This window comes from Anthonomus grandis, chromosome 18, assembly GCF_022605725.1.
Source record: "Anthonomus grandis grandis chromosome 18, icAntGran1.3, whole genome shotgun sequence".
NCBI classification, from domain to species: domain Eukaryota; kingdom Metazoa; phylum Arthropoda; class Insecta; order Coleoptera; family Curculionidae; genus Anthonomus; species Anthonomus grandis.
Window position 1 is genome coordinate 9,352,239 of NC_065563.1, and position 24,268 is coordinate 9,376,506.

The window sequence follows — 24,268 nt, forward strand, 5'->3', positions numbered from 1 at the left end:
TTTGTCTTCGTCTCGAGTCTCACGACCTAAATTTTTTTCTTAGCATGTGTTCGTGATGCACCTCTTCACGTGCCTTTTTTCCCTCTTCTGTCCTATTCGTATATTTTAAGCACTTTTTACACTGGTCCTTTTTGGGTTTATGAAACCAATGACAAGTTATAACTTCTAAACAGTCGTCGATATTTTTCAAAAGAAACTGGATGGACATTTAATTCTGAGCACTTGTATAATTTGTGCATAATAGAGACGTTTAGTGAAGAATTGAAATACCTTTTTGTACTAAAGGCTCTACAATAATGGGCTGGAAATGAAAGAATGTGCTTACGAATCAGCAGTTCATCATCATCTTTTAATTTATTGGGTGGGACACGTTTTCCACGATTTTCTTTTTTAACTATGCCGCTGGAAGAAAGCGTTGCTACAGCTCGGCGCATAAATGCATCTGTAACAATGAGTGTAGCCATAAAAAAGGATCGGCATACTTGTCTTTTTTCCCCATTGACGGTAAAAGAGTAATTCATGGTAAACGTTCTTCTTGAATTTTCAATATTTCTAGTCACTCTCTTTTTCTTTTGTTTATCAATATGACTATTTAAGAAAATTCGCTGATCGTCTACCGAAATCATTTGACGGAATTTATTGTAAATTTTGAGTCGGTTTTCTTCTTTGATAAAAGTATCACATGGTGCTTGCTTTACCAAAACATGGGGATAGTAACATGGGACGTGCTGGTCTCTCTTCATTTCTAGAACAGACGTAAGACTCTCCTTTTAATCTTTTTTTTTCTTTCATTATGTTTTTCTTCCAAGCGTGTATGTTTTTCTTCTTCCCCTTAGGACACTCACTTTATAAAAAAGAAAAATAGCCCTAGAATATTTGTATGTTTGCGTCACACCATTCTGCATAACTTACTTAATTTATTTTCTTTAATTTCATTTTGATCCTCTGATTCGAATGTATCGCTAGAGCTCGAACAAGAAGAGCAGGAAGAATTTCTAGAAGCTCTTCGGGATTATAGTTATCTGTTGACTGACTTTCGTGAAAGCGCGCATCTCCTCCCCACGATTTCCTAGCCTTGAATCACATTCGTGGTTGTGGCAGAATAAAGGAATGACTATGATATTATTAATGGTGTACTTAGGTGAAAAACAAAAATTTTACACATTCGTGGGTGTGGCATTGCATCGACGATATTATGACACGCATCTTAAGTAATGGTTGATTCTTCGAAACATTATTTCTACGTACAGGGGTGGTCCAATAGCGGCACCCCAACAAGAAATATAAATTGAAATATTTTTCATACACATTTTTTAATGGCACATGTTTAGGCTCAAAAATATGCAACTTTGCCCTAAGTTTAACCATTTTCGTATCTCTTATATTTACCGAGATCCCAATAGTAAGCTAGGAATTTGTAACACGCCGTTTAATATATAATATCTAGTAAAAAATTACGTTATAAATAACAAAACGCAATTCAAGTTAATATTTTACTTATATTCGTTTAATTGAAGAAGACTGTAAAATAACAATAATAAAACGTATAAAATAATTGCATTGCCTATTTTTGACCGCGCGACTCTGGCTAATAGTCCCGGCCCGTTCACAATTCAATCCCAGCAGCATCGAGAGAATTTCGTATCTTCGTCTGTTTTACGTTATTTGCGCCGAACTTCCCAATCTATCTTTATCTGACAAATATTTATTGTTGAATGGACCAGGGTTTCGTAGAAAGACTCGAATCGACCGTAAATATATACGAGAACCGATCATTAAAAAACGTAATATATTTTGCAGTTTATTTTAATGCATATATGTAGTATGTTGATTGTATTTTGTACATGCTCAATTTTGGACCTTGACCAAACCTAAACTATTTTGAAAAATATTGATTTTCTTCTCATATCTTCAAAAATAATTGACAAACTAAAATTGTCTTTTACGGGTTTAAGAAAAAAACACCTTGACTCAATAAAAATTTTATTATTTTTTATAAAATATTCAAAAAAAAGACCTTTGTTGAATACACAAAAGACAAAACTTAACATCCTACAAAAATGCCCGCTTAGGTTTTCGTCTTGTGGATCTCCTTACGCTCCTCAGTATTAAGCCAGGAAACTCTGTCTAAGAATAATTTAAAATAAAAAAAAGATAATTTTTCTATTTAAATACAGCATACCAGTCCACTCAAAAATCCCATCGTCCGGATACCCCTTTTTCACGTACAAATCCCTAAACATCTTCCTCAAGTAGTCGTAGTCGGGCGTTTCGAAAAAATCCAGATTCCTCACGTATCGCATGTAAGTTGCCACCTCGTCGGGTTGACCTTCAGTTAGATAAAAGGTCAATAAAACCTCACGTAAGCAATAAGAACCTTTAGAGAACCTTCGCAAAGTACTTCTATGGGGGTACTCCTCTTCGTATCGCCAATCTTTTGGTATCTCTCCTTAAGGGTGTCGGCCTTAAGGCCTTGCCAGGGCAAAGATCCTCTTAGGAAGTAGAGGAACATGTGGCCCATTGCTTCCAGGTCGTCCCTTCGGGATTGTTCCCGTCCTAAATGGGTGTTGATGCTCATATATCTGGCGGTGCCCGTTAAGGACTTGTGCTCCCTGAGAAAATCAATTTTTAGTATTAATAGATAGCTTAAAAGGAACACTGGAAGAGATTCAGGGTTGGTTTAAGAAAATTGTTATTTATGTAACAAGTGTGTGAAATAATATTTTTTTTTATGAATGGGAAATTTTTTGCCATCAATAAAAAATGAGATTTTTTCTACTACCGAAGAAGCACTAGTGCGTAAAAAATTTAAATTTATAAACCCTGGGAAGTGTGTAAGGTAAGTACTTTACGCAGGGTAGTAGAAAAAAAAATTGTGCAATTTTATGGGCTATAATAATTATTTATGTAACAAGTCTGTAAAATGTATAAAAAAGGAGATTTTACACACGTGTAACGTGCAAAATTACCAAATTCCTTTACGCGCTAGTGGGTAAAAAGACTTTTTTACGCACATAGATTAGTTAAATTACAAGAAAGTTGCGCAATTTTAAGGATTATAAAATGCTTTTTAAATGTTCCGAATATTCCAAATACTTCCAAAAATATTTGCAAGAAATAGAGTTATTTAAAAAAAAAATATTATTTTTATTTTTTGGTTCTTAACAGTTATAAGGGTTAATTAATCTAGGTTAGTTTTTATCACTTTTTATTATTTAGTTTTTCGAGCTTTTCAAGGTTTTAATTTTTTTTCTCCTTGCAGTCTTATGTATTTTGTAGTGTGTATATTTTATATTCTTTTTTGATACTAGTTTTTTGTATGTAGCTATTATGCTAAATAAACAATATTATTATTACATTCTTATAGTAGTTAGATTACAAAGATTTGCGCAATTTTAAGAGTTATAAAACGTTTTTCAAAAATTTGAAATGTCCCTATTTCCGAAATCAGGGTTTTTTTCAAAAAAATGAAAATAGTAAGCAGTAGCAGTTACAAGATTAATTATAACACAAAAAAGTTACGCAATTTTAAGGTTTATAAAATGTATTTTAAAAATTTGGCATATAGGTACATTTACAGAGTTTTTTTAAATAAACTTAAAATTAAAATCTTTAGGTTTCGATTTTTTCTGCTTAGAAAAAGCGGCGGTTACAATATTAGTTACAATATAAAAAAGTTGCGCAATTTCAAGAGCTAAAGAATTTATCTTAAAAATTCAGAATATTTCAATTACTTCCGGCGATATTGGCAGAAATCCCCAAGTTATTTCGAAAAAATTAAAATAAATAATTTAAAGATTTTTTTTCTGCTCAGAAACAGTAGCAATAATAGCAATTAGACCTAAATATTGCACTTAACACCAACATTTTTTATTTTAATTGCCAAGGTTATCTAAACAACAAAGATAACATTATTTTACTAGCAAATGACTGGAGGCCTAAGATCTTGCTTTTGAGTGAGACTCACGTAACGCCGGTTATTGAGCCATGTGAGTTGATTATTGATGGGTAGAATTTGGAGCAATGCACTAGTAGAACAAGTGGGGCCTTGGCCCTTATTAGAAACGATATTAGATATAAGGTGGGGTCTGTATTGTCTATTGATGATTATGTCTGGTTGTTGTCTTTTGAGCTATCTATGGGTGGAGGTAAATATTTGTGCTCTGTTTTGTACCATTCGCCTCAGAAACAAGATGGCAAATTTATAGAGTTTTTTGGGGAATATTTAGAGCAAGTTAGTGAATTTAATGGCACACCAACATTATTCTTGGGGATTTTAATTTTGATTTATTAAAAAACAGTTTTTATAGTAACAAATTATTCAGTATCATTTATACCAATGGGTTTAGTCAACTAATTAAGATCCCAACTAGAATAGTCCACAGAAGTCAGACTCTGATTGATTTATTTAATTTCAAATGACAAATCTCTTTCGCATAAAGTCCATCAGACTCCTAAAATTAGTGGCCATTCTATTATATCAATTTCTATAGATCAATCAAAGGAACAGCCAATGGATACAGTAAGTTATACTAGGTCTTTTAAAGGCTATAAATGCAATAAACTTAAGGAAGAACTACTTACATGCAATTGGAATATAAATAGTTCGAATGTTGACTTACTAGCTAATACTTTTGTCACAGATATTAGAACAATTCTTGACAGTATGTGCCGAAGGATTAAAATTATGCAAAAGCAGAAATATGCCGATAAAAAATGGATAACTCAAGATATAAGGGAGCAAATGCAGGAAAGGGATCGATTATATAAAAGGGCTGCCCTAGAAAATAACGATAACATTTGGAATGAATATAAGGCTATAAGAAATACCATACTAAGCAAGATAGGAGTAGAAAAGGACAGATTTTTTGCGAATACCATAGATCTAAATAAAAATAATCAAAAAGAACTCTGGAAAAATCTGAAGACGCTTTTGACAGGAAAAAACCAAAACATGCCTAATGAAATAAAATTTGAAAATGAAATCATTACACAGGAGGATGATATTGCATATGGATTTAATAATTATTTCGTGAATAGTATTGATCTTATTCTTGCAGATATGCCACCAGCAGAAAATGGTCAAACATTTCATTGAACCACCTACAGTCCAGAATACCTTGACACAATTTAATAAAGTTTCGATGACTAAAATAAAGGAAATACTTAAAAATCTAAAAAACGTTGGTGGTGGGGAGAGTGGCATCTCTAAGCAGGTTCTTTGCGATGTTGCTTATGTTGTGGGTGATCGTCTTTTGGATATAGTCAATACATCCTGTACTGAGGTTTTTCCGCAAGCCTGGAAACTTTCTACCGTTGTTCCTGTTCCAAAAGTGCAAAACACTAAATTGTGTAATGAATTTCGGCCAATTAACACCGTACCTATTTATGAGAAGCTCCTTGAAGTATGTGTTAAGGAACAGCTACTCGAACATTGTAATATAAATAAAATAGTTGTACCTAACAAATCGGGGTTCCGTGAGAATCATTCATGTGAGTCTGTCATTATTAATACAGTTGATAATTTTCTCAGGGCCCTTGACTCTGATAATCTAGTACTTACTGTGTTTTTGGATTTTAAGAGAGCGTTTGAAACCGTGAGTAGAGAAATATTAATTAGGAAATTAGAACTGTTAGGCCTTAAACGTTTCAAGCTTATCTAAGTGGTAGAGTTCAGCGAGTCATGTACAAAAATAGTTCATCTAAAAGTGTTAATGTAAAGCATGGTGTGCCGAACGGTGGAACGGTCTTGGGCCCCTTGCTATTTTTATTGTATGTCAACGATATGGTGGAGGTAGTGCGGGGGTGTTATGTGGAGTTGTTTGCGGACGATACAATGTTATATGTGGTGGGTAAAGACTTTCATCAACTGCAACAGGTCATGAACGTTGAACTCAATAACTTACTCATCTGGCTTTGTAGAAGTAAACTAAGTTTAAACGCAAGTAAATCCAAGTTTTATATATTTGGCAAGAGATCTAGATTAAGTTCTATAAACTTGGGCAATATACAGATTTCTGTGAATGGGGAAAGTATTTTGTATGCTAAAGAAATTAAATATTTGGGAACAATTTTCGATGCCAATCTGAATTTCCATGCTCATGCAGATTATGTAATGAGAAAATTTTCAAAAAAAGTTGGATTTATCACATGAACAGGAAAAAATTTGTCAATGTACATCAACTTTACAACGCCATTGCTCTTCCTCATTTAGAGTTCTGTTCAACATTATTGTTTAACTTGCCACAGTATAGAATTGACCAGCTGGAAAGAATTCAAAATAGGGCTATGAGACTGATTTTAAATTGTAATCGTTACACGCCTGTTGTCTCTATTTTGGGTGTCCTAAAATATGTTGTCTGTATATCAAAGAATTTTGTATAACGTTTATTTGTTTATTTTTAAATTAAAACATCAGATGCTCCCCGATTATATTTGTAATAAATTAAGAGTTTTTGGAGATATACATAACTATAATACGAGAAATCGTATAGACTTCATACTAGTCGACAGATGTAACACAACCCAAATGCATAATTCAGTTCTATACAAAGATTTAATTCTATTTAACAACTTGCTTGCTAACATCATAAATTGTATTACTTTGAATGAATTCAGAGGGCTCTTGAGATTTATCATGAATAAGTAATATTGTGTTTGTTATTTTATTATGTTATTTTAATTATGTAGTTAATTAAGTTTTACTATAGTATGCATTGTTTCCGCTCCAATCATCATCTTGATTGTGGGTTTGTTTATTGACTGGGTATTTTTGGGTCAACCGGAATACTGGGTGCAGCTTCTTGGAACTACCGAAGCATTTCTAAGTGTTACCCGGGGGGACCTATGTATCTGGTCAGCAAGGTCAACCAAGTTACAAATGTGTGTCATCGGCTGCTTGCAACCGAACCGACTCGATCAACCTGAGTCGACATTATTTTTATTATTATAAGGCAAACAACAATTAACTGTGCTTTTAATAAGTGGGGCAAGGAAATAATGTTTAGGTTAAGTCTAGTTTTAATTTATGGTCTACCTCTGACAGGATATTTCTGGAACTGGGATGCTGTTTCTGGATTACCGAGACCATCCATGGACAAACCGGAGTGTCCTGATACAGTTATGGCTAACTTATACTTTTAGTTTATTTTTCATTAATGTTTTTATTGAATGTAGTTTTTTGCTAAATAAAGATATTATTTATTTTTTTTTGCTCAGAAACAGAATACTTACATAATTAGTTATAGTACAAAAGGGTGCGCAATTTCAAGGATTATAGAACCTATTTCAAGATTTTGAAATATTTTGATTACTTTCGGAGATATTTGCAGAAATCCAAGTGTTTTCCAAAAAATTAAAATCTAAAATTTTTGGTTTTTATTATTTTGCTCAAAAATAGTAAAAGATACAACACTAGTTAAAATACAGAAAGTTGCACAATTTCTAAAATTATAGGATTTATTTTAAAAATTTGAAATTTTTTCATTAATATAGGAAATATTTGCAGAAAGTTACGTTTAAAAAAATTAAAATTAATAATTTTTGATTTTTATTTTTTTTCTCAAAAACCGAAGCAGTTATAAAATTAGTTGATTTACAAAAAAATTGTGCAATTTCAAGGGTTATGAAACGTATTTCAACAATTTAAAATATTTTAAGGAGACAGTTGCAGAAATCTGAGTTTGTTTAAATAAAATTAAAATACAAAATTTCAGGATTTTTACTTTTCTTTCTCCAAAACAGTACCAGACAAGATAAATTCTATGACATGAAAGTTGCAGAATTTTAAGAGTAACAAAACATATTTCAAAAATTTGAATTGCTTCCGAAGATATTTGCGGAAATTATAGTTTTTTTTTAAGTTAAATTAAATTATTTATGTTTTATTTTTCTACTTAGAAACAGTGGCAGTTAGAAGATTAGTCATAAAATAAAAAAGTTGCGCAATTTTAAGGGCTAGAGAGCATATTTTAAAATTTTGAAATGTTTCAGTTACTTCCTAAGATATTGGAAAAAGTATGAGTTTTTTCAACAAAATTAAAATAAAAACTTTGAGGTTTTTATGTTTTTTGGTCAAAAACGTAGCGGTAACAAAATTAATTACAATATAAAAAAGTTGTCAAATTATAAGGGTTATAAAAGGTATTTAAGAAATTTGAAATATTCCAATTATTTCTAAAGACACTTGCAGAAATCTGACTTTTAAAAAAAAATGTTATTTAAAAATTTTAGGTTTTTATTTTTTTTGCTTTTACATATACAAAATTAGTTAGAATACAAAAGTTTTGCACAATTTTAAGTGCTCTGAAATATATTTAAAATATTCGAAATATTTCAATTTCTTTCAGAGATATTGGCAAAAATACCAGTTTTTTCAAAAAAATTATAATTGAAAATTTTAGGTTTTTTGCTCAGCAATAGTAGTAGTAACACGATTATTTTTTAAATAAAAACATTACGTAACCTTAACAGTTATAGAATGTATTTTGAATTTTGTATTATTCCAATTACTTCCAGAGATATTTGCAAAAATCCGAGCTATTTCAACAAAATTAAAATTTAAAATTTTGGGTTTTTTTTTTGCTTAGAAACAATAGGAGTTACAGGATTAGTTACAATACAAAACTTTAACGTTTTTAAAACATATTTTAAAAATTTGAAGTATTTCAATTACTTACGGAGATATTTGCAGAAATACGAGTTTTTTCAGAAAAATTATAATTAAAAATTTAAGGTTTTTATATTTTTTGCTCCAAAACAGTAGCAGTTAGGAGAACATTTATAATACAAAAAAGTTGCACAATTTCAAATGTTACAAAACGTATTTAAAAAATTTCAAATATTTCAGTTACTTCTGGAGATATTTGCATAAATCTTAGTTTTTTCAAATAATTTATTATTTATTTTTTAAAATGTTAAAATCAATTATATTTTATTTTTTGCTCAGAAATAGTAGCTGTTACAAAATGAATTATATGACAAAAAAAGTGCGCAATTTTAAGGGTTATTAAACTTATCTCGAAAATGTGAAATATATCTTCCGAAAATATTAAAAGTTAATAAAAATTTTTTTTTATTTAATTAAATGTTTTAGTCTTAAATTTTTTTTCGAAAACGATAGCGAGCTATAAGATTAGTTAAAATACAAGATATAATTTCAAGGATTATAAAGTGCTTTTTAAATATTTGAAATATTAATCTGAATTACTTCAGAAGCTGTTTAATAAAACTGTAAACAAAAAAACGTGTTTTTTCAAATAAAATAAACCATTCATGGTTTCGAGTTTTGTACTCAAAATTTGCAAATTTTATACTTTTAATGTTTTGAGATATTCCAAATATTTCTACATATATTTGCAAACAATCAAATTTTACAGAAAAAATTAATTTTGGGTTTCTTATTTATTTCTCGAAAATAGTTAAAAGATTAATTAATTTACAAAAAAATTGCTCGATTTTATGTATTGTAAGGTGTCTTTTAAATATTCCAAAGACTTCCAACTTTATGTAAAAAACAAATTTTTTACATAAAATTAAAAAAAATTAATTAGAATAAAATATGTTAGGTTTTATTTTTTTTCCTATAATCAGTTGTTACAGAATTCGATAATATGCAAAAAAGCTGTACAATGCTATAATCGATAAAATACTTTTTCAAAATTAAAATATTCCAAATACTATCGGAGATATTTACAAAAATCAGAGTTTTTTCAAATAAAATGAAATGTAAAACTATGAGGTATATTACAACAAAAATTAGCAATTTCAAAGCATTTTTAAATATTTAAAATATGCCAAATACTTCCACGGATATTTGCAAAAAAATCAAATATTAAAAAACTTGAAATTTTGAGTGTCTTATTTTCTCTCTAGAAAACAGTAAAACATACACAATTACTTAATTGACAAAAAAAATGCCAAATTTTATATGTTTTACGGTGTTTTTTAAATAATTCAAATATTCCGAAGAATTCTGAAGATATCCAAAAAAAAAACCATAACATACTTATAAGGAATATGCTTCCCAGTTTCCGGATCGATGTACTCCTTAGCCAGCCCGAAGTCGATAATATGAATAATTTTCTCCTTCTTCGACTTCGAACGGCCTATAAGGAAGTTCTCCGGCTTAATATCCCGGTAAATCAGCCGTTTTGAGTGCACGTATTCGATCCTGGTGATCAGCTGATCCGCGATCATTAAAACGGTTTTGAGGCGAAACTTCCTGCTGCACAAGGTGAAAAGATCCTCCAAACTGGGTCCAAGAAGTTCCATCACCATGGCGTTGTACCTGCCACCGCAGGTACCCAAGTGGTACACCTTAGGAACTCCTGAAATGTGTTTAATTAACCTTTTTTATTAAAAATGATGAGAAAATTACCTTCGACTTGTCCGAGCATTTTGTAAAACCGATACTCCAGGTGTAGCTGGGGAGCTTTGCTCTTGAGCGGTTCCAATTTGATGCCCACATGCTCGTTATTGTAAAGGTTCTTACCTAAACGTAGTTCGCCGAAGTTTCCGTTGCCGATTTTCTTTCCGACTCTGAAATTAGGGCCAACCATTAGCACCCCGGAGGATGAGGACTGACTCGAGGTCATGTTAGGTAGAGGAATATTTTTTGACTCTAAAATGGAGGAATCGGAAATTACCGAAAGTATTCCATCGTGCAGTCCGATGCGGTGCAGGGCGATACCACTTTTCTACGGAACACCATCTTCATCATTTTTTATTATTTTTTGGTTATAAGGGAGGGTGATTTGCCTAAAAATAATTAAGAGGGTGTTCCTCCACATCAGTTTTTTTTTTGGTTTTAGTAATTGTTTTTTGTTAACGTTAGGTTAAGTAGCAGAATTAGTAAAGATATGAAATAATATTTTTGGATTATAAAAAGCTGTGCAATTTTAAGGGTTATAAAATGCTTTTTAGAAATTCCGAATTCTAATTACTTTCGGAAATATTAGCAAAAAAACGAGGTTATTCAAATAAAATTAATATAAAAAAATTTTTTTTTGATTTTTTTTCCGCGAAAATAGTAGGATTTACGAGATTAGTTATAGAAATTAAAAGAATATTTATAATACAAAAAAGTTGCGCAACTTTAGGAAAACTTATTTTAAAAATTTGAAATATTTTAAGTTCTTCCGGAAATATTAAATGGTTAATAAAAAGTTTTTTTTTATTTATATAAAAGTTTTAGTCTTTAATTTTTTTTTTCGAAAGCGATACCAAATTATGAATTAATATTTGAAATAATAACCCGAACTTCTTGAGGAGCTATTTGCAGAAGACCTTGTTTTTTCAAATAAAATAAACCATTCATGGTTTCGAGTTTTGTTCTCAAAAATTGCAAAAATATATTCCATTTTTTTTTGCAATTTTAAAATATATTGCACTGCTTGACACAGCTTTTTGTAAATATTTCCATCTCTTTCTATCCCGTACTGTATTTATCCAGTTCGTGTGATTGCGCCCTACATTTTATTGCTGTTAAACATCACAATAAATTTTCAAAATTTAAACGGTGAATTAAATTACTTTTTATGGGTCGAGAGGCTCTTTTATTGTTGGTAAAAAACGTTGGCCGCTTGTCGTATTATTTTTTCGCAGTTTTACTTCAGTCCGTTTTTCATTGATAAAAACAAGTTCTTTGAAATATCCCTATCGAAAAAAGTTTATGAGGTTCGGATCAGGTAAGCGAGGCGTTAAGATACAGCGGTAAGATACAGGGCATTTTTGAAAATGCAAAAATTTCAAAAATGCCCTGTATCCTAAAAAATAAAAGGACTATGAAAATTTTGTTAACGGTGTTGCGATTATTATGGTTTATAAGGTTGTGTGTCTAATAAAAGTACAGAAATACGAATAAAACTTATGTTTATTAACTACACGAACGATTGGTTTAAAAGAAAAAATGTATGAAAAGTAATAACAGATCTTCGGGTCTGTTTAAAAGCTAGCTTTTAAAGCCAGTTCGATAGGGTTAATATAAACAAAGCGATAAGAAAAGCCGGCTCATAAATCTGAGAAATATAAAAGTGCTTGCTATGGCGTTCTATATAAAAACAAACTCGTTCAATATTAATCTTTGCTTATGCCTTTGATATTTAAATATACCTTAATACTACTAATAATAATCAAGCAAATAATATCCTGAATATATACTTTTTTTGTGCATTATTTAAAACTCCCACTTATTCAAAATATTACAAAAAAACATTAGAAATAAAATATTTTAACAAATTTTTTAGATAATGGTTTTGTCAAACATTCTGCAAGTTGTTTATTCGGCTCTACATATGACAGTTGAATTTTACCTCTTTCACAGACTTCACGCACAAAATGAAAACGAACGTCTATGTGCTTGGTTCTCTTGTGAAATTCTGGATTGTGGGCAAGTTTGATAGCAGATTGATTGTCTACGTTAATATTAATCCTTAACCCACCATGTGAGAATTTTTTGCATAAACAGCCATGTGTCGTCTGACAGACTACTTATCAAAAATAAACAAAATGACTCTCCTTTTTTTTACTTTATTTTTGGAATTTTGTAGTGACAAATGAGCTTACTTCTACTAAAAATAATGATATTTACTGCAATTATAGTAATAGTAATAAGCTTAAACACAATATTTACTCTAAAGAAAATTTAAATTCGGCTTATACAAAAAAAGTGAAAATATTGTAATCTTTTTGGGCAACTTTGTTGAAAAAGTAGTATATTATATAATCCAACTTAAAAATCAATTAAACCTAACCAAGTTGCCTTGTAGCAAGAGTTAAATATTTTGTTTGTTTATACACACATATCACATAATGGTTTCGAATATTGTAAGCAAATTGCACGTTTACACTGCACACATAAACATACGGTGTTTTGCTCGTGGACATAAGTAACATCCCTTGCATTTTTGAAGCACTAGATCCTCTTCTGCTTGTAGTTGATCTACTTCCGGTATTCCCAAAATTCTAATAATAGTGCTGCGTATATCGCGAGGTACTCGAGGATTTTTCTGGCGCCTTCCCGTTGTTATGTTTTCCCGAACTAAGTCAGCTGCTAGTTCTTTTGCAAACACTGATTTTTCCCGAACTGCTACGTTTCCTTAAAACGTTGATGTAAAATATACGAATTTATTACAGAAATGTCAAGTATACGGAAGAATATCGCAAGCGGCCATCTACGGGTGCGTCGACTTGAAGAACTTTTAGAACACTTCTCGTCAATTGTATCTACACCTCCCTTGTTCCGATTATAATAGGCAATGATTTCTGGCTTTTGTGTTTCTGGATTAGTAAATTCCTTATCATGCATAGAAGAAACTAAGACTACTGACTTTCCAGGCTTACTCACATGAGAAACCATGGTGACCTCTTTTCGAAATCCGTATAATGATGATCCTAATTTTCTCTTTTTGTTCGGCAAGAACTCCGTTGGAATTTCTCTTTTATTTTTCCTAACTGTTACGACGTAGGTAAGTTTATTTTTGAGCAAAACATCTACAAGCTCCATGGGGGAAAGCCAATTATCAGCTGTTATATTCTGATTGCAGCGAGGCGTATAACAGCCTGGGTCGGTTTAGAAAACTTCTGTTCTTCTGCACTTAGTCCAAATCCATCGGATCCTTTCCCACAGTAAATATAAGCATTACAAAGATAACTCGTCCTAGCATCAGTGAGACACATAAGCTTTATGCCATATTTACAGGGTTTGGCAGGCATGTACATTTTGAAATGAGTTCTTCCCCTAAAACTAACGAGCATCTCATCAATTAACATTGATTCTCCCATACCACAAAAGTCTTGACAGTTTTTAATGAACTTTGTAAAAATTTCAGAAATTGCTGCTGTTGAGTCTTCTTCCTTACAATAAATTCTTGTCTCAGGGTTATCAAATCTCAGAGCAGCTAATAGAATTGCAAATCTATTTTGGCTCATTACTGCCCGGAATATCTCTCTGCCCGATTCATCGGTAGCAAAAATTGTTTTTATATTTTCATGGTTCGATTTGAATACCGACGTTTAAATCAACAAACCTAGGAAAGCTTTCAATTCGATTTGACCTAAATCTCTTACATGGCTGATACTGTTTTTATCCTTGTAGTTTGAACGTATTTGAAAGAGTTTGTGATTTGTCCATATAATTATCTGTTCTAAAATATCGTCGGAGAAAAATAGGTTCCATACCGAGGTAGAACTTGCGCTGTTATCTAGGTCGCGAGCACTTCCTTTTACAGTTGGAACCTTCATGACTACGTTGTGTTTTCTTACGTGCGACGAAGGAATTATCTCACTAGTGCACCACCTGAAACGGTTTTTTCCGTAAAAATATTTCTTTTCTCCTTCCTTAACTTCAGAATCAGCAGTATTTTTGTCTTCATCACTATCACTTTCCTTACAGTCTTCTTCAGAAAAGTCAGAAGCCGTATCGTGTTCATTCAATTACTTCATCTTCTGGCGCACTGTCAACATCACTCAGTAGAACAGTTTCTTCAAACTTATTATTCTCAAAACGAATTCTTTTCGACGGACCGGCCATATCAGATCACACGATGTTTCTAACACAAACAAACATGTGGCGTCTAGGAGACTACGCTGAATTAACTGACCGAAATAGTTTATTTGCACAAGGGCATAAAACAATGCCAGTCAGGCGATATATAATGGACCAATAGTAGAAGGATTAGGTGAGGTGATAAGTTTTGGGGGCGCTTCGTTTTAAGAAATACAGTCAATTAAATTTATTGAGTGGTCTGTCAGACGCCACATGGCGGGTTAAGGGTTAACACTGCCTTGCCAAGGCAAAAGGATTTACTCGCAAAAAATGCGAAAATGAGTTTTTTGGATATTTGGAATCGGATATTTTTCCTGCATAAGTGAATATTTTTAGAATTTTTATAGCTTAAAAAATAAGGGAGATAATGGCCCTGTCAAATTAATGTACATTCACTTTTTTGGTACTGTCCCAAGGCAAAAGAATGTATGTGGTCATACATTACTTTGCCTTGGCAAGACTTTACAATATTTATTAACGGAATTAAGGCAGAATAAGGCATGCGTTTCATATACCCTGTTTTGCCATTGTTTTAATTTAGTATTTCGTAATCCTCTGCCAAGTGCGGTCGAGTCAGTCTTCGTTGTCGTAATTCATGCTGTGTGCCGTTAGTAGCATCAAAATGTATTCAAATAGAACACGGAGAATGGTAGAATTATTAAGAAATAAGGTAAGTGGACTTATCTAAACAATTGATTTTTTCTGAAAATGTCAAGACAAGAAGCAGTGTTGATCAATGTTTGGAAATGCAGACAGGTGAAAAATGTGCTTTGGAAGAAGTAGTGGATCAAGATACGATCCTTTTCGATCCGGACGATCAAGACGACGATCTACAGGATCCAGATTACATACCCAACATTAATGCAACCAAAAGAAACATTGAAGAAATTGAACTTGAAGAGGATGATATAGTTAATGAAGAAAATAAAGTCATAATGGAGGAAAAAAATGAAGCGTGCATGGACTTTAGATCAAAGGATATCTAGAAACAAAAATATCTATCCTCTTAGAAATCCATTTTGCGAATTTAAACGGTGTACAAATTTGTTTAATGAACATAAAAGAAAAAATATTCACGACCACTTCTGGTTACTTGAGAAGAAATGGCCAAAATATGTGGCTTTTTTGCCACATGAAAGGAGAAAACAACTTCTTTTATAAAACTGACTTTTGCTGTCCTGACTGGAAGAAAAAAATTTAAGGAATTTGGTTTTATATGTGAAACCCTCGCGTAAAAGATTTTGGGAAGATATTTCTTTAACAGAAGCAGAAGATTCATTGGAAGAAGGGCTTTAATTATATTATGTGTTTAACCTTAACGTTTAAAATTTATTTTTCCCATTTTATTTCAAACTTTGTGGTATTTTACTAAAGAATAAAATACTATCTGATATATTATTAATTATATGCATGAGCATCAGAATGTGCCATTATTTTAGAATTTTCTATTTAAATATTTAGGGTTTTATTGTTACATTTCTTTAACATGTTCCTCCATTTTATTTTACTTCTAAGCAAACGTAATGTATTTTTCAAACGTGTTTTTGTTGGTATATTTTCTATTTAATTTTTTTTTTATTATGCATTTTCCGAATATGTTTTTATTTTGTTAGAATTTTTTTTAATTTTAATTTTAAAGGTTTTACTTTTATGTTCCTTTAATCTTTCCTACATTTTATATTACTTAAAAAAAACCTTTTATATTACCTTTAATTTTATTTATAATCCCAGAAGTGCGATATAAATGTATAAAATATACACTGTTTTGACACATTTTACGAATTTTCTACGCATGTTAAACCATGGCAAAATAATGTACAAGCCAATACATTATTTTGCCATTTTTTGAAATTAGGTATTTAAAAATAATTATCAAGGCAAATGAATGTAAGCGACATAACTGCCTTAAATTGATATTTATAGAGCTTTATTTTAGTATAATATAGTAGTATAGTCTAAAAGGTATGGTAAAAAAACATAGGTTCGCAAATTTTTATAAAGATACGGCAACTAATAACCACAGGGCACAAAAAATTAGGAAAACCTTAATTTCTCAAAACTTGCTTTTGCCTTGGCACGGCAGAACAAGTTCTTGACCCATTCCTATTTTATGTAATAGTGCTTTTAGCCACAGAGCTTCTTTTGTGCCAAGTGCCACGGCAATGTACTCGGCTTCAGTAGTCGAAAGAGCGACCATACTTTGTCGTTGGCTAGACCATTCGCAAACAAAAATGTACCCACTGGTAGATTTTCTAGTTTCAGGGCAACCTGCATAATCAGCATCAGTATATCCCTCAACAACTGCACATTCGGTTTTTCGATATATAATAGAAAAATTCTCGGTTTTCTTTAAATTTCGGAAAATACGTTTAACTGCTGTTTAACTATTTAATTACGTATTTTAATAATTATTAAAATACGTAAACTGCTGCGTTAGTCTGCTTACCGAAGCCAGAAAAATTAAAGAAAAAACTGCTTGACGATAGGGTTCATTTCTTGCTGAGCTGTCAATACAATCTGGAGTTTTTAGATGAAGTCCAGGTTCTGCTGGAACACTCACAGGTTTTGCTTAATCCATATTGAATTTTTGAAGAATCTTTTTCACATATTGTCTCTGGTAAAGCACTATTGAATGTTTTTCTTGATTGCACTCGATTTCAAGTCCAAAAAATTGTTTTACGTCACTCACCGTGATCTCGAAACTGTCCTTTAGGTTTCTCAACAGGTCCCAAATCAGATTTGACGACGATGATATCACTAAACCGTCATCCACGTATAAGGTCAAATAAATTGACACTCCATTTATATTTCCGGCGAAAACGCATGGGTCACTTTTCAGTTGTCTAAAATTATACTTGCTTAAGAAGGTCACAAATGTCTTATTCTAGCAGCACGGAGACTGTTTCAATCCATACAGACTTTTTATCAATTTACCGACACGGTTGGGAACATTTGAGTCTTCATAACCACGTGGTTGTCTTATGTAAATTATCTCTTCTAATTCGCCATACAGAAACGCAGTTTCAACATCAAACTGGGACATTTCATAATCATTTTCTGCTGCTAAAGCAAGTAGCACACGTATAGAGTCATATCTCACTATCGGGGCAAAAGTATCTTTATAGTCAATGCCTTATTGTTGCATAAAACCTCGCGCCACTAAACGAGCTTTGTAACCATTTTCGTCACTTTTTGCGCGAAACACCAACTTGGTGTCTATCACTTTCGCATTTTCCGGTTTTGGCACAAGCTCTTATGTTTTGTTTTTCTGATGAGCCTCAATTTCTTCATCCATAGCCAGTTTCCATTTTTCCGAATCTTCCGAATCATTTTTCTGAATAATAAACTGCAGCTCTGAAATAAACTGGGCGTTAAAGTTTCACCATTCCGTAAGCAGCGTGGTTCAATAACTTCAGTTATTTCTTCTTCTTGTGGCGTGTCTTCATCATCTTCTAAATCATTTTCATAATTTCCAAAAGATAGCGGTGTTTCAGCAGTTTCATTTAAAACAGGTGCCATGACGCTTTTTCATTAAAACACTAATTTTTCGAGTTTTCGAGTTCCAGAGTCTGTAGTTTTCAGAATAGCCTTCATATCCTACAAACAATTGTTTTTCACTTTTTGGATCCCACTTTTTCCTAAACTGAGGCGGAATAGACACATAGGCTATAGATACAAAAATTTTCATATGTTTGAGGGACGGTTGTCTTTAAAACCATTTTTCATAAGCACTTTCAGAATTTTCTCCACTTAAAACTCTGTTTAATACAGAGGCTGCTGTATTTATAGCTTCTGTCCACAATTCTCTTGGAACATTTTTGTTAAAAAGCATAGAGCGGGCACATTCCACCAGTGACCGCATTTGTCGCTCAGAAGTGCCATTTTGCTGAGGTGAGTATGGCGCGGATTTTTCATGAACTATTCCTTTCCCTTCTAAAGATGCTCTGAATTCATGGCTTAAATATTCCGTTCCATTATCACTTCTTAAAATTTTTATTTTATTTCCAGTTTGTGTTTGTACAAGTGCCTCAAAAATTCTAAAGTGACTTAGTACTTCATTTTTATGTCTCATAAAATATACCATTTGGTATTCACTAAAATCATCTTTAAAGAGTGCAAAAAAAAGCGAGCCCCTCGGTGACTTAATGTTCATAGGTCCACACATGTCAGAGTGAATCATCTCCCCAGGTTTTTCAACTTTTGAATGGAATGGTTTTCTTGGTTGTTTGCCAAACTGACATGCCTCACAGAAAAAATCATTTTAATTTGTACAAGGAAGATTCGCATTTTTCTTTAAATCTTTTATTACTTGCAGGTTGACGTATCCAAAACGTTCATGCCACATTTGAAGTGAATTACTCGTAGCAAGATTACATTCAATTTAGTTGGTTTGCTTTATAGGGAAACTCATTTTCCATAAGTTGTTCTTTCGTGTCCCCATGCATGAAATTCTACCATTTTTATCACGAAATTCGCCTTCGTCTTTGTATGAAAAATGTGTAAAATTTCTCTCAGTCATTGCTCCCACTGAAAATAAACTTCTTTGCAACTCAGGAATAAACAAAACATTGTTTATTGTGCGACATTATTCACAGGAGCCTGAATTTCTATGGTTCCTATCCCAGTTGCCTGAATTACTCTGCGATCTGCCACTTTTACAACAATTGGTTTACTAATTGGCTCGATTTTAGAAGACCACTTTTTCTGGTTGGTCATATGCATGCTTGCACCAGAATCACATATCACATATGTAAGCAGTTTCTGTATCTGAGATTTTTCTTTGGCTAGTCGCTTTTTGCATTCACGCGTCCAGTGTCCTTTCTCATAACAAAAATTGCATTGGTCCTTTTCTTTAGATTGGCAATACTTTTGTCTTTGCTGGTTGTACCCTTTTCTTTACTTGTATAATTGGTAAGTTCCATTTGAAGAGCTTCAACTTTCAGTGCCAAACTCGTAGTCTCATCTTCACTTAAGGTCATGCGAGTCTCTTCTTGCCGTGCTACTAGATTGTTAAAAGTTTGCATAGACGGCTCACAGAATCCCAGCAGTACGAAAAGCATTGTATTTTGCTGGCAAGCTACTAATCACTTTCGAAAAAATCGCACTTTGGCTTACACTGTCGCCTATATCTGATAAATGCTTAAAAATCGTTTCAATATTTGCAATATGAGTAGATATTTTTGTATTAACAGGCATGAAACATTCATAGAAACGTTGCCAAATTAATTCTTTTGAAACTTCCGTCTTCTGCTCATGTATACTAATTAATTTTGACCACATTTCCGCAGCAGTTTTACAATTAACTAAATATTGCAATTGATCAGGCATAATCGAAGAAAGAAAAACTACTTGCGCTTTTGAATTTTTCTTGTCCCAGTGTTTCCATTCAGTCGTTGTTTTATCTTCTGGTCACCAGATATTCCTTGAACGACTTCATCTAAGCCTTCAGCTTTTAAAACTACGGACACGCTAAATTTCCACAGCTGGAAATTGCTCCCGTCAAACTTGACAATGTGTCCTGCAGAGCCTTCTTTTGCAGTTGTCATTTTCGCAGAACAACTTCACTTAAGTCGCATAATCCCTGTAAATGCACTACTGTACCGGCTAGAGTGTTCGGCGGCGCGACGCGCTCAAGAACTCGCGAACTTAGACACACTATAAACCACTAAGATTCTGGGCCCATAACCTGTTGCAATTATTGTTATGAGGTTGTGTGTCTAATGAAAGTACAGAAATACGAATAAAACTCATGTTTATTATCTACACGAACGATTAGTTTAAAGAAAAATGTATGAAAAGTAATAACAGATCTTCGGGTCTGTTTAAAAGCTAATAGAAGACTAACTTTGATTTACAAAAAAAGAAGATCGGGTCGCATAAAGCAAACAAACACATCGCCAGTCGCGATGAGTGTCGCGAAAGACGCAACTCTCTAACTCTAAAAATAACGGAGATATCCCGCAAAAGTACCCAAAATGGGACACCCTGTACAATATAGTTGCTATTTGATATATTAATTTTTCCCACGATAAATTAACCTCTATGTCAGAGGGATTGAAGTTCTTCTTCAAATCCTGCTTAACCTGCTGTACATTTTTTTCCGAGCATTTTTTGTTTTTCAAACAGAACTTTGTCACTGTTATTAGTGACAGCTGCGGCATAGGATGAATTTACTACGTACTTGGTGGGTACTGGTTATTGCTTACACTTTTTGGTTTATTTCTTTAGTTACATTTATCTAATACCCTTATACTAATCACATTTGCAAAATCTTTTGCTGTATACGTTCTAGTTTACCAACGGCCGATACACTTAGGTTTTTTTCTCAGGCGGAATCCACGCATATCAATATTGTGATATTTTTCATTAAAATATTTATTACACCTATTGATTATATTATAGATTTAACATCATCAAACCCCAATTTACACTTGGCACAATTCTCTATACTATAGAATCACCGTCATCATCATTCATATTAGTTCCTCCAGTCATAGCATTTGAAAAAAAAAAGAAAATTTCACACTAGAACTATTAAAACGTAGCACAAAAAGTATTTAATCAACGGCAAAAACGCTACATTATAAAAAAAAATGTAGCTAAAACTATATATTAGTGTAAACAGGCCAAATTAAGTCATACTTATATATTTACTGTGTTATTTATTATAAGATGTTATAAAATATTTACCTTGTACAACAGGAAGATGCCTGATCTCTTTAACAACCTTATTATCTCTTTCCGAAGAGTTTCCACTAGTATTAGCACCACTATTATTCCTACTTGCGAATTTAAGTTTTAAGAAATGCATCATTGTCTCTAGCCTGTGTCGTGCATATTATGCATCTGCAAATCAATTAAAAAAAATTACACTATTCCTTTAAAAAGATGTGTCCTCCCCAATACCTTTTTTCCAACCGTAAAGTTCGATTATGAATTTAAACAAAAAAAAATTAAATATTTTTAATTTAACTGTAAAATTTTGAGCTTTTGTCACATTTGGCGTGTCAACAGACGCGTTTTTTCTATGTCCGGGTTGAAGTTCGTCCCGAGCACGTTCGACGAAAACGTTCTTGCCTGCCCCCCGTCTTTAATTTCCACCCACGTAGTCTATTAAAGGCGAATTTCCATTTGCAAGAAGAAAATACCTTTCACGGAGGTCCTGACTGAAAGTAGTTAACACCGACCGCTTAATATCCGAATCTGAATCAATTTCTGGAAAACACTTTCCTCCCCCGCCTTCCTCGCTGGATGGCAATTTACGCTCTGTGCAGTTCTGGATTGAGGTTTTGCCGGAATTACCATAACCATTATAAAGCTGGATTTCGGGACGAGAACACGAGGTATTTAATGAGAAACCGAAATCGGGCCGTTTTAGAACGATAAAGCAAACTGAGAGGGAAGGGAAAAATGTGGTCGTTTAACTCCCTCTGTCTCCTTTTAATGTTTTTAACATCTTTTTGGTCCTTTGAACCGGATTTTGACCCTTAAAGGCGAACGGATTAAGGGGCAAAAATTGGTGATTACCACTCTGCGCACATTTGTCCCTTCGAGCCGGATTTTTACATTTAGCGTAATGACTTTTTTCACGAAAAATAGATTTATTAATCTAATCAAATTATGTGCCTAAAGATCTATAAAACACCAATCTGAAAAGTTGTTAATGATTTTCTGGAAAGGTCATTTGTAATATTCTATTTTCCATCCAGATATTTCCGTTAACAATATTGGTCTCTCGAACTGGATTTTTAATGGGATAAGGCATATTTAGTGAAAACAAACGTAGTCAACTAGATAGGACATGTAACAAAACTTAAATTCTATACAATTTAAATGTGGTTTTAGCTAATATTTACACATGTCGTAAGAATCATTACTTTTAGATTCTTCTTCTTTTTTTCTGTAGTGGAAACTGACATTTGCTATGTAGCAACATTTAAATTCTCTACAATTTAATAGGAGTGGTTTCAGCTACCCATAAGTTTATTAATAACATAGCTGGTTCTTGAATCCGAGTGTTTTAAATTAAAACAAAGATAAAACCATTTATTTGTATAATACTTGTGTTCAAATTTATCAGTTGTAAATTGTTCTTCTTCTTTGATGTGGCTAATGGTATTTGCTATATAGGAACACTTGGACGTGAAGTAAGAATTATTACCTCTTTTTCTTTCCTGTAGTGCAAACTGGTACTTGCTATGTAGCAACTTCTGTAAAATTTAAATGTGGTTTTCGAGATCTGTAGGTATATTAGTCACCATAACTGGTTCTTAAGTCTTAAGTTAAAACAAAGACAGAAGCCGTTAATTGTGTAACTATTGGGAGGTTGTAACGGTAAACACCGTTTGGTTTTTGCACTATTTCTCGTATTAACATCTAATTTGGTTATAATGAAATTTACTCATTTTTATTATTTATTTATTTCTAAGAATTGAGCATTTTGCTCCGCAGTGCAGCGGTTAAAAACTTAAAAAACGACGACTACTACTGCCTGACTGACAAAACAAAACTAAAAATAGATTCTATCGTATCAAGCCAGCGGCGTCACATGTCTTGCTGGACTATTAAAACAACTCAGTGGCACTCAAACAGCCCCACATAATTGCAGTCTTGGTAGGGTTAAAGTTTTAGTGGGTGCTACTTTAGATTTCGCACACAGAAGGTTTTCAATTAAACGTGTATACAAACATGCACCGTATGCTTTCTCAGATGAATCACAGTATCCATGAATTTCTATTTTTGTTTGTCTGATACTTAAAACATGTCTTCTAATATTTAAGTTATTCAAATTTGGCAACTAATCAGATGAAACTTCTTCGTCCCAACTGACGCCCTTTCTCCACAATTTTTGCATTATTAATTGAGCTACTACAACCACTGGTCCAACCAGTCCCAGGGGGTCAAAACTTCTGGAAAGAACTGCCAATATATTTCGTTTTGTTAATTACTTTCTATATGGATGGTATATTGCAATGTATCTGCCTTTATATTCCAGAATAAACCTAAAGTCTTGGTTATTTGTTTATCCACCATATAATGATCAATATTACTATTCATATCATCTCTTAAAAGATTTTTAACATTTGAAACCCATTTTCTTAAACAAAATCTTGATTTTTTCAACACCTCTGCAATTTCACATTTTAATTTCTTAAGTTCCTCGATTGTCGAGGCGCCTGTTAGCAAGTCGTCTACGTAGAAATTGCTCTTAATTTCAAAATATGCTTCAGGATATTCCTATTTATACTTGTCTGCTGCTTCATGTAAGCATCTAATGGCTAAAAAGGATGCTGATGAAGTGCCATAAGTGACAGTATTTAATCTATAATACTTTAACTGCTCCTCAGGTGTAAACCTCCAAACAATGCTTTGCAAATCTCTTTGCTCAGGTTCGATCCAGATTTGTCTATACATTTTTTCTATATCAGCACCCAGAACAAATCTGTGCGGTCGGAACCGGATAAGGATAGAATACAAGTCATCTTGTATTATGGGTCCCGTTTTTAGCATATCATTTAAACTTATCCCACTGCAAGTCCTTGCGCTGGCATCAAACACTACCCTTAATTTTGTGGTAGTATTATCATTTTTTATTACGCCGTGATGAGGCATATAATAAACTAATTTTTCGTTATCCATTTCAGCATTAGATATTTCCGTCATATGACCCAATTCAATATATTCATTAATAAATCTAGAATATTCAATTCTCAGATCCTGATC

The 24,268-nt window shown here is 32.6% G+C and overlaps 2 protein-coding genes across 4 annotated transcripts in view; one reads left to right on the forward strand and one right to left on the reverse strand.

Moving 5' to 3' along the window:
• Nucleotides 1-24,268, forward strand: part of LOC126747023 (uncharacterized) — a 312,317-nt gene that overhangs the window by 156,448 nt on the left and 131,601 nt on the right. The gene's annotated exons all lie outside the window — the stretch shown is intronic.
• Nucleotides 1,967-21,579, reverse strand: LOC126747017 (casein kinase I-like). Of its 3 annotated transcripts, none has more exons than XM_050455491.1 (7): nucleotides 21,452-21,579; nucleotides 21,236-21,391; nucleotides 10,379-10,621; nucleotides 10,007-10,328; nucleotides 2,389-2,612; nucleotides 2,183-2,329; nucleotides 1,967-2,123 (listed from the first exon to the last, which is right to left on the reverse strand). In XM_050455491.1, exons 2-7 carry the CDS (start codon nucleotides 21,357-21,359, stop codon nucleotides 2,053-2,055), a joined length of 1,131 nt encoding a protein of 376 aa, XP_050311448.1. In that variant the 5' UTR covers nucleotides 21,360-21,391; nucleotides 21,452-21,579; the 3' UTR covers nucleotides 1,967-2,052. The 3 variants fall into 3 exon arrangements, with proteins under 3 accessions (XP_050311448.1, XP_050311449.1, XP_050311450.1); XM_050455492.1 differs by having other exon boundaries at nucleotides 1,967-2,127; XM_050455493.1 differs by lacking the exon at nucleotides 21,452-21,579 and adding an exon at nucleotides 10,647-10,758 and having other exon boundaries at nucleotides 10,379-10,539; nucleotides 21,236-21,384.